This window comes from Varanus komodoensis, unplaced genomic scaffold, assembly GCF_004798865.1.
Source record: "Varanus komodoensis strain SLA01 unplaced genomic scaffold, ASM479886v1 scaffold10, whole genome shotgun sequence".
Taxonomy (NCBI): Eukaryota; Metazoa; Chordata; class Lepidosauria; order Squamata; family Varanidae; genus Varanus; species Varanus komodoensis.
Window position 1 is genome coordinate 19645598 of NW_025335269.1, and position 17019 is coordinate 19662616.

The 17019-nt window shown below is 37.0% G+C and overlaps 2 protein-coding genes across 11 annotated transcripts in view; one reads left to right on the top strand and one right to left on the bottom strand.

The window, feature by feature from the left end:
* Positions 1-13296, top strand: part of ATP2C1 (ATPase secretory pathway Ca2+ transporting 1) — a 50550-nt gene extending 37254 nt beyond the window's left edge. For all 3 annotated transcript variants that reach the window (XM_044455800.1, XM_044455808.1, XM_044455790.1), the window contains 9 exons: positions 106-203; positions 1685-1735; positions 3453-3619; positions 4353-4421; positions 6187-6303; positions 9092-9239; positions 11147-11242; positions 11461-11602; positions 12548-13296. In XM_044455800.1, coding sequence (XP_044311735.1) covers positions 106-203; positions 1685-1735; positions 3453-3619; positions 4353-4421; positions 6187-6303; positions 9092-9239; positions 11147-11242; positions 11461-11602; positions 12548-12681 — 1022 coding nt within the window. In that variant the 3' untranslated portion in view covers positions 12682-13296. The remainder of the gene's footprint in view (positions 1-105; positions 204-1684; positions 1736-3452; positions 3620-4352; positions 4422-6186; positions 6304-9091; positions 9240-11146; positions 11243-11460; positions 11603-12547) is intronic.
* ASTE1 (asteroid homolog 1) overlaps positions 1-17019 on the bottom strand; it is a 51786-nt gene that overhangs the window by 24958 nt on the left and 9809 nt on the right. For 7 of the 8 annotated variants that reach the window (XR_006417153.1, XR_006417164.1, XM_044455831.1 and 4 more), the window contains one exon: positions 15799-16021. Coding sequence is in view for 6 of the 8 variants with exons in the window: in XM_044455831.1 (XP_044311766.1) it covers positions 15823-16021 (199 nt within the window). In the remaining 2 variants the exon portion in view is untranslated. The other variant, XM_044455840.1, reaches the window with a different exon arrangement.

Genomic DNA, 17019 nt, shown 5'->3' on the forward strand with positions numbered 1-17019 from the left:
AATCTCAAATGTTTAACTATAAACATTTATTTGGACATGCTTCAATTGATTTATTCATTGTAACATCAAGGTAAAGTAATTTTGTTTTACCTTTGTTATTTCTAGCTAATCGCTTGGGATTGTATTCCAAAAATTCTCAGTCAGTTTCAGGTGAAGAAATAGATACACTGGATATACAACAGCTTTCACAAATAGCACCTAAGGTTGGTTTGAATGATTCAGAGAACACTTCAGTTTCTGTGTACTGGGCTTTTGTGCTTTATCATTAATTTAAGAAACATTGTAATATTTAATGCATCAAACTTTGTATATTAATATATCTAATTAGAAACATACTAATCTTCTATGTTGGTAACTATATGAGGATTTTAAAGCATTAAATAATACTTAGCTTACTCCTAAAGCATTATTTAAGGCTTTCCTGTATCTTTCAAAAATATTTGTCAGAAAGTATAAAAGAGGCTATGTCTTTGCTTTTGGTTTACACTCCAAAGCAGGTTGTATGTTTAGTTTCAGCTTTGAAGTAGCAGGGAAAAAGGACACTTGGCAAAAATGCATGCTTTAAGGGATCAGTTCTTCTTTATACAGATAATACTTTACTGTTATCATTAATTAAGGTAGGGCTCAGGTATGCCCTAAAATTTTCTTAGTGTCATAATTATCAGTTCTGACAAAACAAAAATTAGTGTTTTGAAAGGCAGAAGGATGCTGGAGGGGCATCGCATAGAAAATATAATGAGCTTTAAGTACATTAGTGTTGTATTTCACATTTTCATCATTTTAAATAATTTATTGTATTTTATATTTATTACTGTTTTAATAGTTTTTAATCTGCTGAAAGGACATTAATTATTGGATAGGTAGGAATGCAATAAATATTTAGGCCTTCCTTATATTCATCAGCTCACACATTTTTTGTTTCACAGAATGCATCCATCGTTGCCAAACCTACAGCTAAATTTAATTTTACAAAAGGGATGGGGGCAATTTTGTCTTTCTGTCTTTCTGGTCTTGTATGCTAAATCCTTGGCACAAGTTTTATCTAGGATGTAGGCACAGATTTACAGGATTTTTAAATTCTAGACTTGTGGCATTTCTATTATTATTTTTTCCTTAGTAAAATACTTGATGTGAGATGTCTTTGAGATAGAATCTGTTTCTGTTTCAGTTGTGGAAAAGGCCTTTGGCTGGAAGCTATTTGCTGAGATTTCTACTTTTGGAGAATATTTCTAATTTGTTTAATATATGAAGATAACTTGTAGGAGTGGTTAGTTGAATTCTTTAGAAACACTTTTTGTACTTAAGGTATGTCAGTACCATAAATCTCCTCTCTTCAATTAGAATAAAGCACAAGCAGCTTAATTCTAATAAGTAAAGATGCTGATGACCAGAACTCTATAACCTTGCCACTGCCGGTTCTGGAATTAATTAGTGAGAGCAAAGAGAAGAAAGGGAATGGCGGCAGACATGAGGTGAAATTAGACAAGCCAAATCCTGATGGTGGGGTCAGGGAAGAAACAAAGAACTGAATGTGAGAAAACTGAGAAAGTACTCTTCTGTATCCCTTTTCTGTTTGACTTTCTTGCTGCAATCATGGCTGTGTAGTCTAGAATGGAAAACACTAGGTTAGGTGTATGTCTTTGTAGTTAATTAATTACGAAGACCAACTGTTTCCATTTATTAGGTAGCAGTATTCTACAGAGCAAGTCCCAGACATAAACTGAAGATTGTTAAGGTATGTGTTTATAGAAATAGCAAACATAGTGTCTAATTTAAATGGTTTATTAATGATAGCAATTTAAAATCCAGATAAAAGCAATTAGAGCTTTTCAAGAGTAATTTGCTGTTTTGAAGGTAGCAGGGGCAGGGTGGGGGGAACAGCTAAAATTCAGAGCAATGCTTTGCACTTCATACAGACCTTTGGACATAGCAAACTGGTATGAAACATTTTTATTCAGTTAATTTAAATCATTGCACTTATTTCACATGCTAGCAAAGTTATGCTTAAAATCCTACAAGCTAGGCTCCAGCAGTATGTGAACCGAGAACTACCAGAAGCACAGGCAGGAGTTCGAAGAGGAACTAGAGATCAAATTGCCAACATACGCTGGATCCTGGAGAAAGCTAAGGAGTTCCAGAAAAACATCTACTTCTGCTTCATTGACTATGCTAAAGCCTTTGATTGTGTGGATCACAACAAATTGTGGCAAGTTCTTAAAGAGATGGGAGTACCTGACCATCTTATTTGTCTCTTGAGAAACCTATATGCGGGTCAAGAAGCAACAGTTAGAACTGGGCACGGAATTTTGGTTCAAAATTGAGAAAGGAGTTCAGCAAGGCTATATACTGTCGCCCTGTCTATTTAACTTATATGCAGAGCACATCATGAGAAAGGCGGGGCTAGATGAATCACCAGTTGGAATTAAGATCGCTGGGAGAAATATCAACAACCTCAGATATGCAGATGATACCACTCTCATGGCAGAAACTAAAGAGCCTCTTGATGCAGGTGAAGGAGGAGAGTGCAAAAGTTGGCTTGAAACTCAACATTAAGAAAACTAAGATGATGGCATCCGGTCCTCTCACCTCCTGGCAAATAGATAGGGAAGAAATGGAGATTTTATTTTCCTGAGCTCCAAGGTCACTGCAGATGGGGACTGCAGTCAAGAAATTAAAAGATGCTTGGTCCTGGGCAGGAAAGCTATGGCAAATCTAGATAGCATACTAAAAAGCAGAGACATCCTGCCAACAAAAGTCAGGCTATGGTTTTCCCAGTTGCAATGTATGGCTGTGAAAGTTGGACCATAAGGAAGGCTGAGCGCCAAAGAATTGAGGCCTTTGAATTGTGCTGGCAGAGACTTCTGCGAGTCCTTTGGACAGCAAGGTGATCAAACCGGTCAGTCCTAGAGGAGATCAACCCTGACTGCTCTTTAGAAGGCCAGATCCTGAAGATGAAACTCAAATACTTTGGCCACCTAATGAGATGGAAGGACTCCCTGGAGAAGAGTCTAATGCTGGGAACAATAGATGGCAAAAGGAGAAGGGGACAGCAGAGAATGAGGTGGCTAGATGGAGTCACTGAAGCAGTTGGTGTGAGCTTAAGTGGACTCTGGGGGATGGTGGAGGACAGGAAGGCCTGGAACAATGTTGTCCATGGGGTCCCAATGGGTCAGACACAACTTTGCAACTAACAACAACAAGTATTTAAATCAACAAAGAGAAATGGAGTAGTAGTACTATGAAAGGGAAGGCTTTCCATTTTGGACGGGACAAAGAGAAGCAGAGTAGAACCATTGAGTTCTTGCATTTTGAGTGCTTTGACATTTGTGCAGTAGTCTATAGATTTATCTTACCTGAAAGAGCTTACTGTACTTCAAAAAGAGATAGAGAGAGAGTAATTAAATGCACAGTATAGCTTATGATAATTGTAAACCTCAACTGTTTTTCCTCAGTCACTACAAAATAATGGTGCAGTAGTTGCTATGACAGGAGATGGAGTAAATGATGCTGTAGCACTGAAAGCAGCAGATATTGGAGTAGCGATGGGGCAGACAGGCACTGATGTTTGTAAAGAAGCAGCTGATATGATCCTGGTGGATGATGACTTTCAGACAATACTGTAAGTTTGCTTTATATTCCCATTCTGTATGCTGCACAGTTGTATTATCAGTTAGCGTGTTGTTTTGTTTGGAAAATACAACTGCTATGTCATCATACTCCACCCATCTATGGAGGTAAAGTTTGAGATAATACAAGCTTTATTCTAGTGGCAATGTGGCATGAACATCCTCTTTCAGCCATGTGCCTACAATAGAACTTGCTAGTTATCTTTCCTGTTTCTGCTCATTGGAGCAATGGGAAGTAGGTATGGATAAGAAAATACTTTTCTGTAGATCATGTCTGAATGGTAAGTATAGTACATATTTGTATGACTACAATCAATAGGCAAAGCTTGTCCACCAACTAGTTTTAAAATTTTAAATACCTGTAACTTGGATTTTGAACTTATTTAGCCCCTTAAGCAGATGGCATAAGATCTTCAGGATAATGCCTTCAGGAAACAAGGAAACAAGACTATTTATTACATCTTTAAATGATGCCCATGTATTCGGAAAAACTGGTGAAGCTGAAACGATCAACTTAATGTGTAACAGTTTTTGCTATCGAAGAGCTGATAATATTGACTTGAAAGTGGCTGACAATAAGTTCTTTTTCTGGAAGTTACAGAACAATTTAAATTACATGGTTAAAATGCCATATGAGTTTTATTTTCAGGATGCGATTGAGTTGCTACCATGCATGTTTAGAATTCAGTTTCTCTAAGCATGTTTATCTTGGTTTTTGTATTTCAGGTCTGCCATTGAAGAGGGTAAAGGGATTTATAATAACATTAAAAATTTTGTTCGATTTCAACTAAGCACGTAAGTTTTGAAACACAGTGTCAGAAGTTTCCTATTATGAATTCTGCTTTATCAATCAATTGCACAGAAGTTTGCATAGCCATTTCTGAGTGTGGCAATTCCTAAATGACACACGTGTACATTTTCTGATTTGAGAACTGCACCAAAAAAGGAGATAACTGCATTCTGATTTGTGTATTTCTCCAGAGAGTATAAATTAGGTCAGTTCGTATTGATATGTGAACCAAATAAATTCTACCTCCATCCTTAATATCTTGCACTGTCTGCTCAAGAATAATTGGTTGAAGATAAGACTGAACAAGTATGTGCATATTAACTGTGGCAACGTTTCTGTTGTTAAATATTGAGGAATTAATGAAAATAGCCTAAAAGTAACTTCTACATCTTTTAGCCAAGACTGTGTGATGGTTTTGCTCATTAAGGCACATATTTTCCAACCATTACAGCATTGTGCAAGATACCAATCATTGAACAAGACTGACATTTTTTTAGTGTTCAGGCTGTAAGCACATCAAAACTACCCTGAAACTGTATTATTTTGTGGAGGAATATGTTGTGGCATATATTATGAAATCAGACACTTACAAAAACATTAGATAGACTCACACTTAGGTAAAGACAAGAAAGCCTTGAACCATCTTAAAGAATTCATGTGTCTGATGAATTGGACTTACTTGTTGGTAAGGGCCAACAAGACTCTTTGTTGGTTTTGTTCCAACAGCCCTTCCTTTGGAAGTTGACTTCAAAATTGAAGGTGCTACAAGCTTCTCTTACTTGTTTTGGCTCTACAAGCCCATCCCATTAGTTACAGTAGCTAAATGGAACCTCCACATCCAGAAGTAGATGCTAGGGTCAAATGAAAAAGCCACTGCCTTCGTGATCTGCTTGTGAGCTGGTGTACTGCCAGCTCAGTACATTGACATTTGTTGTACTGCAAAAAAAAAAAAAAAAAAACCGATGACCCAAATAGGAAGCATTGACTGCCCAATACTGTTGACACCCTATAACTTTTACAAGCTGGAGTGGTGAACCTTTTCAGCCTGAGCACTGAATTAGTTATAGACAAATATGTTTGAACCAAGTGAAGGCTTTTCAAAAATCTTAGTGCAGTATAGGCTAGGGAGCAGGGAAAGTATTTTACCTATGGTCAGTTATACCTTCTCCAGGATTCCATATGATGAATAGTGATTGGAAATTGAGGCAAAGAAGCTGGTAGGCTGGACTTGGGACCTCTTGTAAGTCATGTTTTGTGTACAGGACAGAGGTTCCCCATCCTTGATGTCATCAGAGGGTATCAGGAGAAGGTAATCAAGGGTGTTTGACTTGGGTAAGCTAAAGTTAAATTTTAGTTTTTAGATATGCAAAATGACAGATTAATATTATGACACATTGCCAAGGGTACTTTGAGGATAACGTACGAAAAACTTAGCTTTTTGAATACCTGGAGAAAAGCCCATCTATTGCAGTGGTTGGTAAATATGTTTCTTATTAGGAGGACAACACAGTGACTGGCTTTTACTTTCTCTGTGAAAGAGAAAGGCTTTATTTGTTTTGTTGTGCTAAAAAGAAACTCTGCATGTAACATACTTGATCTATTTAAAGCAATTAGATTTTTACTGTATGTGATGTTTACTTGATATTTCAAATGCATTTTTTATTACAATATTTATCTGATATATTTATCTACAACAAATCTCCAACAACAAAACCTTCAAGGAATATATTTGCTTTGCTGACAGTTGTGTAAAACAACTTTTTTCAACAGGAGTATAGCTGCATTGACATTAATCTCATTGGCCACATTAATGAACTTTCCTAATCCTCTCAATGCCATGCAGATCTTATGGATCAACATTATCATGGATGGACCACCAGCACAAAGGTAACACTTTAAATTCCTTCACAAAGAGATACAGCTGATGCTAAAGAAATAATTAATACTGTTGTCTCATTATGTGCTATTTTATATGGATATTTATATTGTTTTAGATAAAAATATCTTATTACTTTTAGTTGGGTTCATCTCATGCATACTGTCTTCTGTGTGACCTGTGATTCAACATTTGTTCTTCTGGTTCAGCCTTCTATATAGCATTTAGAAGAGGCTTGGGACTTATTTTTACAGCTCTTTTCTTTTAAAGTTTACTTATTGGCAACCACTTTTACATGTCACTATATTCCTGCAAATAAAAATCTTCATATATCCAGGTGGTACACTATGTAGTGCTGAGCATTATATTGCCTTACAAGTGAATTGCCAAAAGCTCAAAAGTGATTGGCATTGAGTACACTTAATGCTTATCAGTTTTTAATTGTTCATTCTAAATGTCAGTGAATAGAATGATAAGCACTTGACTGCAGCTGATAAACCTTTGAAAAGACAGGAACAGATAGAGCGAATAAAGATTGATATCTTACCTGGTGATAAAAATTCAAATATAGAATCATAGCATCAAAAACTCTGTATGGAGAACTGAGCCAGGTCTCAAGACCAGTTTTCCAATATTGGATCACATACACATTGTGCATTTTGAATTTTCCTACATTGGGTAAGAGTTTTCAAGTTGTCACAGTGGCAAAGTTACTGTGGGACAATGAGAAGAAGTTTTATGAAATGTAGTTTCCCCAGCAGAGCAGGTCACTGAGAAAAGAATGGTTCCCAAATCAATTTGTTACCTTCAGGATTCCATAGATACAACTGAAAATACAACTTTCATCATCAAATGTGGAAATAACTTGTGTCACAAGTTTCCAAATAACTCAACAGAAAGAACTGCATTTTGAAGATGTCACTTGTTTACAGTTTTATAGTTAAGCTTTCCAGAAAAGTTAAAATTAACTTGCAGATGGTTCATATTAACTTTGTAGTATTGAGTAGGCTTTGTTATTTTTAATGAATTGTGTATCAAATTATGTAACAAGTCATTTTGGACTTTTAAAAAAGTTACTTTTATTAAATTGAAATATCTGTTTAATTCTGTCTGAAAACACTGGATTGGTTTCTCATCTTTTTCTCACTAAATTGGAGTGTATTTTTTAAATCTCCCAATCCAGTTTGACAAATATTTGCCAGTGACTTGCTAATTTTAAAACTGAAATCAATTAACTTTTGATGTACAATGTCCTACAAGTGCTGCACTGAACATATCTGTGCTTATGTTTCAGTGTTTGCATATTGCAAATAGTAATGTGCTTCAAGGATAACTACTGAAGGCAGTTTATTTTTACTTTGAAAATGGTATGATGTAAGATCACAGTAAGCAGCATCTAAGCAAGGGTTTTGTGGCACTGATTCTGTTGCAGTCTGCAGAGGAACTTCCATTTCATAAACAGGGCCTACCACTTTCAGAATAGAGATTTTACACTTCCAGGTCCAACCGGAAATGAAGGAAAAGACTTTTTAGAAGGGGGAAGATTTGTTGTTTGGCCATCCTGGATGGGCAGGCTGATTTTTTTTTTTTACTTTGGATCAGCTTGTCAGCCCCAGTTATCATTTTTTGCCATTGATAAATGGTCAGCTACAGATGCATGGCAATATACGCAATTAAAATATTTGTTAGAATCTAGGTTGGTCCTGCTGTTTTTACAGTTTCAGAGTGGGAAGTATTGATTGAGGCTGAAATATTACATTGGCATTATGTTTATAAATATTTAATAGCAGGTAATACATACCTGGTGTCAGCTGGAACATCTCATATTGCCCAACAAATGTATTCAGTATTAGCTCTTTTGCAAGGGATTACTTAGTTTACACATAATTTTGCAAAAAAACCCCCAAAGATTTGATACCATAACAACTCTTAAAGAAGAGTTATATTAAATTGACTGATTGTTGGAAGTATAATGGTACAAATACTTCTCTTTGCAATATGTTTTGTTATTGTCTAGTAGAAGGTTCCTTTTGAGAGGAGGTAATAATTCAGATAAATTTTGTAATGGAAAATTCTTTAATATTTAAGGATACACATGTTCTTTTGAATTACCTACCCATCTCTAGGAATGTAATGCAAAGTCATTGTAAATGGATTTTCTGCATTCTTTTGAGAGTTAAAATATACTTAAATATTAAAACACTGGAAGGATAATTGTCCACCTGTAATAACACATTGGGTAAAGGATTTAATGAAACTTTTATTTGGGCTGCCTTTAGATATAATCTACAAATAGATAGATTTATGGATATTTAGGGTGCCTTTGCTGAATTATATGTGTAACTGTTCTAATAATGGTAGTATGATCTGTTCTGTACTAATATCTAGGGACAGAAAATTGGTAACCAATGCTATGGATTTTTATCTTTTCATAAATGGTATTCAAATCACTGTTTTGCTAGTGGTGAGTCACACCTGTGCAAAGAACCAGCAGGATACACTGCTGGTGCAGCAGAATTAGTAGGAACCCAAGTGTCTGTGGATGCTGCCCAGTGGTAAGTCTTATAGTTAGCATAGAAAAAGTTTTATCAGGTTGAATCCAGGCTGAATTAGTTAGCTTCTGTGGAACCTAAATGCAAATTGATCTGATTGCAGTTCGTATGATTACATAATGCTTGGAATGTATTGGCAAATACAAACCTATTTGTGAGGTTTATGCCTGGATTTCTTTCCATATTAGTAGTTTTTAAGCTTCATCAATAACATTTTCAAAAAAATAATTTGTTTTCTAATTTTTAGCCTTGGAGTTGAGCCTGTGGATAAAGATGTTATCCAGAAGCCTCCAAGAAATGTCAAGGACAGCATTTTGACCAGAAACCTGATTGTTAAGATACTAGTTTCATCTATAATTATTGTATGTGGAACATTGTTTGTCTTCTGGAGAGAGGTACAACAAAGAGGCATCTATTTTAACTCTTTTCATTATGTGCATGCAATATTGCTTATGATCAAGATCTAGGGACCCATGCAACTAATCATATACATCTGTTGGAACTTAACTTGGGAACTTTGTAATCACAGCCTTCAGTGTGCATGACAACCTGCTTCCTAATGAAGGGGGATTTCAAAATAAGTGTTACAGTAGTATACAATCTGCTCAGAGAAAACGTGTAAGTTCATCTGAGTGTGCACAAGCCCCTGCATGTGCCTAAAATAGCTCTTTAATTCAGTAACCTAGACTCAAATTTGGCAGATAAAACTTAAGAGTTTTTAAAATAACAAAGGCAAAGTCTCATAAAAGCCACACATTAACAGCCATAACAGCCACAGCCATAAACAGCCACACAAAGGGAAAGATAAATAACAGCCACATTAAAAAATACTTTTTATAAACATGTATTAAAGTAGTATGCATTGTAACACTGTCATATAAAGAGTGTTAGTTACCAACATGGGATTCCCTGAAAAACCTAGGACAGCAGCTATTGCTATTGGAGTAGTACTAGAGATCCCTTCTTCTACCAAAATGTAATTTATGTTAGTGCTGGTATCACATTGGATACTGCCCTAAGGAAGAACTGTAGGCACTGTTCTTATGAGCAAGACTACACACACACATTTCTTGATAGGAGCCTTGATAGATAGATGGTCCCAAGGAAGCTAGTAGCCATAAATATTTCTAGTCGAGTGAGATTTGTTGCTTAGAATGTTTGACTGGGACCTGAGAGATCCAGGTCTTAGTCCCCATGTGGCCATGAAGCTCACTGGATAACTTTAGGCCAGTCACAGATTCTCAGCCCAACCTTCCTCACCGGGTTGTGGTTGTCAAGATAAAGTGGAGCTATGTAAGCTATCTTGGGTTCCTCAAGAGAAGAAAAGGCATGATATAAGATCTTATTTTTAGTATATCAGTACTACTGGAATTTTCTTTTCTGGTAAAATATGAATTTTCTGACATTTCTTACTACCATTCCTGTAGTGCTTTTCAAAAATAGTCCCATCCTTCTCAAAATGACTAAAAAGATTTTTAGCTTCACAATTTCCTATGTACATCAGGCTGAGAGTAAATGCCTTACCAACAACCAATTACAGTTCCTTGCATCTTTGCTGAAGCCTTTATGTAGAAAAGCTATAGCAGCAAAGTCATAGCTTTTCAAGTAGTTATGCTCCAAGACAGGTGTGCGGAAGGTATATTGAATCGCCTTATAGATCTCTGGATGATTGGCAGCAGCATTCCAGTGTGCAGTTATTTCAGCAATAGCAACATCTAAAGATTTTTTTTTCTCTTAAAATTCCTGGGAAATAAACAGTTGGGTAGGAGGGAGAGGAAACTAGGTGTTGATTTCTATGTGAAATTACTTGTGAGCTTCATCTTGGTACCTGTCATGAATTCCTGACCTGAACATGTGTTTGGAAGCTTCCTGTTCTCTTATTCTTACTGTATGCTACCTGACCAAATATTGTAAGCCTAAAGTTTGTCCACTCAATATTCAAAATTCTGAAATCCAGGTAGGCACTTGGGACTTAAGTACACATATGCTGCCAAAGTGCCTTGAAGCCCTTCTATAGTAGGGAGATAGTGTGAAGTAGATATCAATAGGTCTTGTTGTATTTTTTTGAATTATATGTAGATTGCAGTTCTAGGTACTAATCCTGCACAGAGCTGATGAATAGATTCCTAGATGCCAGTATCAAATCCTTAGGAGCTTAGGCAGCCAATTGGATTTGTTCACATTTGGATGCTTTGCAGTTAGTATTGTGCGTCTAATTATTGGATGAAAAGTTATTTGAAAATGCTTTATTGTAGACTGGGAGAGAGCTGCATATATTAAAACTGTCTTTTTTTCTTGGTAGCTGCGTGACAATGTCATAACCCCCCGAGATACAACAATGACCTTCACATGCTTTGTATTTTTTGATATGTTCAATGCTTTGAGTTCCAGATCTCAGGTATGTGACCCATTGTGTTTTAAGTGTATGATACAATAAATATTTTGGAAAAGTTCAGATGGTTAAAGTTCTGCAAATTATCAATATTTAACAGTATTAACTTAAAACCATAACTCATTTAAGATACCAAAAAGTTAATAGGAACATTATAGTCTGAAGTTCTTAATTTCAAGTAACTAGAAGAAATCAGAATAAAAGTATACATTTTTTACTTGTAGACTAAATCTGTGTTTGAGATTGGACTCTGCAGCAACAAAATGTTCTGTTATGCAGTCCTTGGATCTATTATGGGGCAGCTACTAGTAATCTACTTCCCTCCTCTTCAGAAGGTTTTTCAGACAGAGAGTCTAAGCATACTAGGTAAGGAATATTTTCTTGCTTAGTGTCATAAACTGAAGTTTGGCTTTCAAAATAAATAAAAGCTGTGAGAAGTTTATATTATTTTGCTAGCGAATTGTGTTGGTAATGCATCCATGGATAAAACATACAGTTAATGTATTAAAACATTACTTGTGTTTGTTGATACTTTTATAACAGTTTTCATGGTATCACTTGCTTTTTTCTTCAAATTACCCTTTAGTGCATCACATTTCAGTGTTTCCTGAAGCCGTGTCTTCCTCTTTATCCTTCCTTCCTATTGCCGTATACAATATCAGATCAGATTACATGAAAGAGCCAAAGAACTCAGGCTAATGCACTTCTCTCTTACTCTGGCTTTCAGGACAAGCACAAATAACAGTTTGCTAATTTTAGAGGGAAAGGCAAGCTATGTTTTGGTGGGTGAGAAGGTATTGCTGTGCAGGTGTGGAAAACAAGCATGTAGGTTCAAGCCTCTCTCTGGTTTGTTTCCAAATGCTGCACCACCCTAAATAGTCTAAATATTCTGTTGAACCATGCTAAGCTCCTTACAATTCATCAAGTTCAGCCTGCTCTGAGAACTCCAGAACTCTGATCTGCTTCTCTCACCATCTTCAGTAGAATGGAAATTTGGGTTATTACATCCAAGAATAATGAATCCAAAAGCATACAAATGCATTTTGTAGATAATTGAAGTTACTAGAATTAAAGAGCTGTAAAACAGTTCATCTTGGCTTCATAAAAATTGTGCACTATTAACTTTAAAAATAAGTCAGTAAAATCATATTCTTGACAAGGTAGAAAAATGTAACTATACAAACTTAATGAAATGGATATTTACAGTTAACACAAAGTTGGGATTTTAATTCTTTTGTTCAAAGTCAGTTACACATTGTTTTTATATGTCAGGTGCTGTTTTTAAAGGAAAAACTCTTTTCCCTCCTTTAGATTTGCTGTTTCTTTTGGGCCTGACTTCCTCAGTGTGTATAGTAGCAGAGATAATAAAGAAGGTTGAAAGAAGCAGGGAGAAGACCCAGAAACATGGCAGATCTTCATCTTTAGCATCTTTCCTTGATGTATGATGCACATTGCATTCTTTCTGTTTGCAAAACTAGAAACTGCTGTCTGTATAGGAGGAAGTAACATGAGAAGATAAAGGGCTCTTGAATAAGTCCTGCTTTTCACTGATTGATGATGAACATTGGCAATTTTAAAGACTGTTCAATTCTAAACTTCCAGCTGGGGGAGTAAGAAACAAAATTATGCAACTTTGGTAATATTTTTCCTCAAAGACAACTTTACTTTTCAGATTGAATGGAAATTTGTAAGTGTGAGAGTGGCTACTTTAAAGCAAATATCTGACCCACCTTTTTGCTCTTGAGAGATATGTGTATAGAAACATGTATTAGATAAAATATTTTAGTTTTATTTTTTAAAAAAACTATGGTGGTGGTGGGATTTGATTATTAAATATTTGAAGCATTCCATCTGGTCTAGAATGAGTTGTAAGAGTGCCATATTTCAGCACCTCTATTTATTTACATTATCCTGCAATGTGTACCTTGTGCTATTTTTTAATATATATCCTAAGTTCTTTGCACAGGATGTGACCACTGTCGGATCACTGTCTTTTCTTTCTTTTTGTGATTGAAAAGCCTATATTGCAATTTTGAAGTAAATGTCTGCTTTTCTTAAAATGTGTGAATGTGTATCTTGGTATTTTAAAAGATGACGGGTCACAGATAAAAAAAAATGATCTCTGAATGTTTTCACACTTCCAAAGTGATCTACACATTGGCCAAAGTTAACTACTTTCCTGAACCATAAACTCCTTGTCCCCCATTTGAGTTATTTTCTTGAGCTATTGGCTGTAAGCCAAACAAAGGCTTTGTGGTTCCTTCCACCTTCAACAGTATGAATTCCAGACAAATCACATCCTATTATCGGGTCTCATCTAATAGTGAACTGAATCTTTGCTGTGTCAGGATCTTTGGTGTGGTATGTTTTTCTTTACACCCTTAAGAAAAAAGCTTGAAAAGATAAAGATCTCTATGGTGCTCTTAGGACTGTGATCTCATTTTTAATGTGTTACTGCATTACTCTAAAATAGAGCTACCAAAATATTTCCTTGTATCGTATTATTTTTGTAATAGATTGTGTGTCATTTCGGAATGGAGGAACACTTTCTTTAAAAAGAAAGAGCTGGAATTCATCAGTATTGGTGGTACAACAAACCTTTAATGTTTAGCATAAACAGTGAATCTTCCAGTTTCTTCTTACTTGTGAACTCTAGTTGGGAGACATGCACAATCCGTGGTATTTTGAATGCACAGCAATTCTTTTTTATTTATTTTTCTTTCCCTTCCCCAGTGGGTCCCCTGAATAACTGCTTCTGAAGGTTGGAAGCAAATTTGACAAAACATGTACTAAAAGATAAAAATTACCATTCCTGTTTTCTGTCTGAACACAATGCTCTTTGGATTGCAGCATTTTTTTAAAGTATGAAGGGCATAAAGTAGCTGTGGTCTATCCTAGATGGAGATATTTAGCAAGAGGATCTTGGCACTTGGATTTCCCAAGTCCTACCATTTTAAAGGTATAAACCAGGTATTTTCAACATGTGGCATGTCATTTCCTGTGTCGTGTTAGTGGAATGACAGATACCACCTGCCATTGACATTAATTTTACAGCACATTTTGCACAACTGCACACTTTTTCTTAGGTTCTTGGACTTTTGTTCAGCACTAAGAAAAATTGGGTCCTATGAACCATTTTGAAGAAAATGCTATATGTAAAAAATACGTAACAGACCTGAGACTGTTTACTTTGGTAAAAGATTATTACAACTAGCAAATAGTTGTGTGTCCAAATTCTTCAGGAAATATTGCCAAAACTTATCCACATCAAAGTTTACAAATTTTTCATTTAGAACTATACACAAACTACTAGATTCTAAGTCATGGGTCCTCAGACTACGGCCCGTGGAATGGGTCCAGCCCATCATGCTCTTTCATCCGGCCCGCACCGCTGTCCACACGTACCGCGCACAGGAGGGCAGTAACTTGCTCGCTCGATGGTTTTGGACTCGCTGTTGCTGGGAGATCTCCCAGTGAGTTCAAAACCATCTCCGAGCAAGCAAGCCGCCGCTGCCACCTGCCTCCCCCGCGCACGCGCGCTCGCCAGTGGCTTGCTCACTCAGAGATGGTTCTGAACTTGCTGGGAAATCTTTGAGTGAGTCACCGCTGCGCACACTCAATGCCATCCTGCACGCACCCGACGCCTCACCAGCCTGCGCACCCAGGCACCCCCCCACTGGGCCGCACACATGTATCCACCACCTTTCAACTGGCCCTGTATTGAAAAAGTTTGAGGACCCCTGTTCTAAGTGATGCACAAGTAGTGTGTACCTTTTGTCTCATAGGTATCCCATAGGGCAGGGGAAGGCAGAAGATAAACCTGCAGATAGTTGGATGCTCAGAGGCTCTTGTAAGCATGGTACGTGGACAAGAATGCAGGGTGTTATCCATCCCACCATAGGGATTTGTGTTTAGGCCATGGGGCTATACTAGTACTTCCCTGAGGATAGTCAAGAGTAGCACATAAATGAAATACAGTAGTCCCCTGACATTCGCGGGGGTTACATTCCTAAAGCATCCGCAAATTGTGAAAAAACGTGAATTTGGCGCCGGCAGCCAAGGTGGTGCGGGCAGGCGGTGCAGGCCGGGCTGGGGGGCAGGTGCATGCGCGTGGCAAGGCAGGGGTGACACATGCAGAGATCATTTTCTCCAAGTGAGTCCAAACAAAAGAAACGATCTCCTTGTGAGTGAGTTGCCGCATGGCAAGGCACCGGCTTACTCACAAGGAGATCGGCTTGGACTCGCTCAGGAGAAAAATTCCACAAAAAGGAGGTATACTGTACACCATAAATGAATTTGCCAGCACTCTGAGACTATCCAAAGATCTTTGTGTGTTTTGACTATCTCAGATTCCAGCAAGTAACAGCAAATCATGTACAAAGCATCATGTACTTCCTTGCATTACTTCTTGGAATTTCATTTTGCAAAAGAACTACTAGAGATTGAATGTAAAAAATAGATTCCTATCCACAATCTTTATCTAATAAAATGTGCTTTTAGTAATCCACCATCACTTACATATCTGTTAATATTGCTTGAAAACAAAGTTTCCAACATAGTACCTTATCTTTTCTCCATGCTACTAATTAAGTAGCGTGCTTGTTTTTTTTCCTTTGTGATTTGGATTTTTTCTGGAAGAAGCCTAGTGGCATTGCATCTTTCACTACATGAACCATGTTGCAATAAAGCTGGTACATCCTTGGAGATGTGCTGAGCAGATTTTCTGGTGTGGGTCCTGATTTAAGCTGATGGTGTAGTCTATGCACAAGGGTCCCATTGTAAAGTCTGTTGAAGATGGAAGCAAAAGTTAATTTGGTGGTTTGATAAGAAAACTTACTTTAGAATTCAGAATGAAGGTTTTCCTTATGGCATAAGACGCCTTAAGACATGTCCTTGAAATAGATACTTGAATAACCTGCTTTCCTTTTTTCCCAGTCTGGAAAAACACTGTTTTATTATGTATTTATTTCATTTTCATACTGCCCAATAATCCAAGACTCACTTGACTCTTTTAAGTCTCTTAAGAGTTATGCAGGGAAGCATTGAGGATTGTCAAGTGCCTGTTAGAATTCCCTTTGAGCATATGAACACCACCAGCCCACTGTGTGTTACTTGCTATAATAAAGCTGCTGGTTTTATTATTCTTTCTATTTCCAAAGTTCAAAGTGAGTTTGGATCCTTATGTAGCCAAAATAGCACCATTCATACCCAAGTCTGGGAGAATCTCAAGGTTTCCAGTAGTGGAATTCTGTTCTTTAAAGCAGGCTGTGGGGTGGGAACTTAAAACAGCCTAATGGAGACTGAATGTGTTCAATGACCTCAGAATGCTGACTGTGTGGGTGTGGGGAGTAGCCGTGGAAAGATGGTTTTTCAGTCAGCTTTAATCGCTCTTAGACAAAGATTTATCTGGATCCACTTCAGCCGCATAATGGACAATCCCAGGTAATATGACCGAGCTGATGCTTCTGACCTTCACATGGGCTTTCCATGCCATCTATCAATAGTTGTCTTTCTGTATTCCTTTTCTGAACTGGAGCTTTGGGGCATGGCTGCAGTGATTTCCTTTCCTTCTGAATGGAAGGGGTAGATGAGGCATCACTGTTCTTTTCTCCCATAATTTTTAACACTTGTGTGAAAGTAGTAGGAGACACTGTCTGAACTTGGAGTGAGTTATCTTCAATATGTTGAAGATACAGGGTTCTACTCTTCATTTGTCAAACTCAGGTGAGGCAGGGGTAATTCTGTAAACCTGTCTGGAGTTAAAAATAGAAACTGCAACACAC